At 47.5% G+C, this 1,142-nt stretch overlaps 1 protein-coding gene across 1 annotated transcript; it reads left to right on the top strand.

Moving 5' to 3' along the window:
- Positions 1 to 223: 223 nt before the first annotated feature.
- Positions 224 to 673, top strand: LOC109399273 (uncharacterized). The gene has a single exon (XM_019671712.3). The coding sequence runs from the start codon at positions 261 to 263 to the stop codon at positions 570 to 572; it is 312 nt and encodes a 103-aa protein (XP_019527257.3). The 5' UTR covers positions 224 to 260; the 3' UTR covers positions 573 to 673.
- Positions 674 to 1,142: the final 469 nt, after the last annotated feature.

The following is a 1,142-nucleotide window of genomic DNA, read 5'->3' as shown; positions in this document are numbered from 1 at the left end:
GAATGCCGTAGTGGGAAAGATCTCGCAAGATCGACCTTGTGAACGTCATGGGATGCCACGGTATGGAGTTAACATTAGTCCATCCATATTTGCCCAATTCCATAAACATCATTGTATGTCAAGTAGCAAACGTTAGGTTATTGGCGTATGCATATTAATTTATTCAAGCATCTGTTCAATTATATTAGTTTTGCTCAACTATAAATTTCTCGAGCCACCTGTTTTCATTTCAAAATTACACCTCGTATATCGTCGTCACGATGAAGCTCTCGCTGACAGTGGTAACTTTTTTCGCAGTCCTAGCAATATGCTACTTATCTCCCCCAGTAGAAAGCCGAGTCATCTCTCGTCGTTGGCCCTGTTGGTGGGGTCTAGGACCGGAGATTCCGCCATCCTGGCTCAGAAATGCCAGACGCAACGATTCATCCCCTAGTGAGTCCAGTAATGGATCCGACGACATAGTGCGGCATTTCGATCTTCTCCCCATGATCGTTCCCGATTGGTTGTGTGACCTGCGCTACAACGGATCACTCCCACAGCTGAACGCCACCGACTCCAACGGTTCTGAATGAGGAACGAGCCAAGTTATGGCGAGTGTGACGTGACGTCCACCGCACCGGCCCTCTAACTTCGGTTGAATAAGGTAATAAACGGAACTGTTACACAATTTGAACTGGTGACCTGGATTCGCTGCTGAAATACAATGGAAAGAAAGCCAAAAGGGAGTCACCACCGCAACCGATAAGGACCGAAACTATGCGTTTGCAATTTTAATAACCGCAAACAAACAGTTGAGTTGATGATGTTCGTCCACCTGAATGATGGCGAGCACCAATGCGTAAGGTATTAACAGTGGTCAACGCCGCCACCGTGACACTGCGCGCATAACTTAATTGCCTTTTCTGCGTCGCAGGGTCGTCGTCGTTCGCTTCTGATAATGCGGCTTCAAGAATAGCGGGGCCATTATGCTCAACAGCAGCAGCAGCAGCGTTTTGAAAGCTAGGAGAAGCATTAAACAACACTCTTCACCTCCTCAGCAGGGTAGGAGCCGAATTTGAATGAAATCGAAACGTGCCGAAAAGCGAAAACACGGCCCCCGTCCCGGGCGATGCGATACGATATGTTGAGTTGAATTGATATAA

This window comes from Aedes albopictus, chromosome 2, assembly GCF_035046485.1.
Source record: "Aedes albopictus strain Foshan chromosome 2, AalbF5, whole genome shotgun sequence".
Lineage (NCBI taxonomy): Eukaryota > Metazoa > Arthropoda > Insecta > Diptera > Culicidae > Aedes > Aedes albopictus.
The sequence above is the reverse complement of the archived record's forward strand: the minus strand, read 5'-3'. Positions and strand labels throughout refer to the sequence as shown.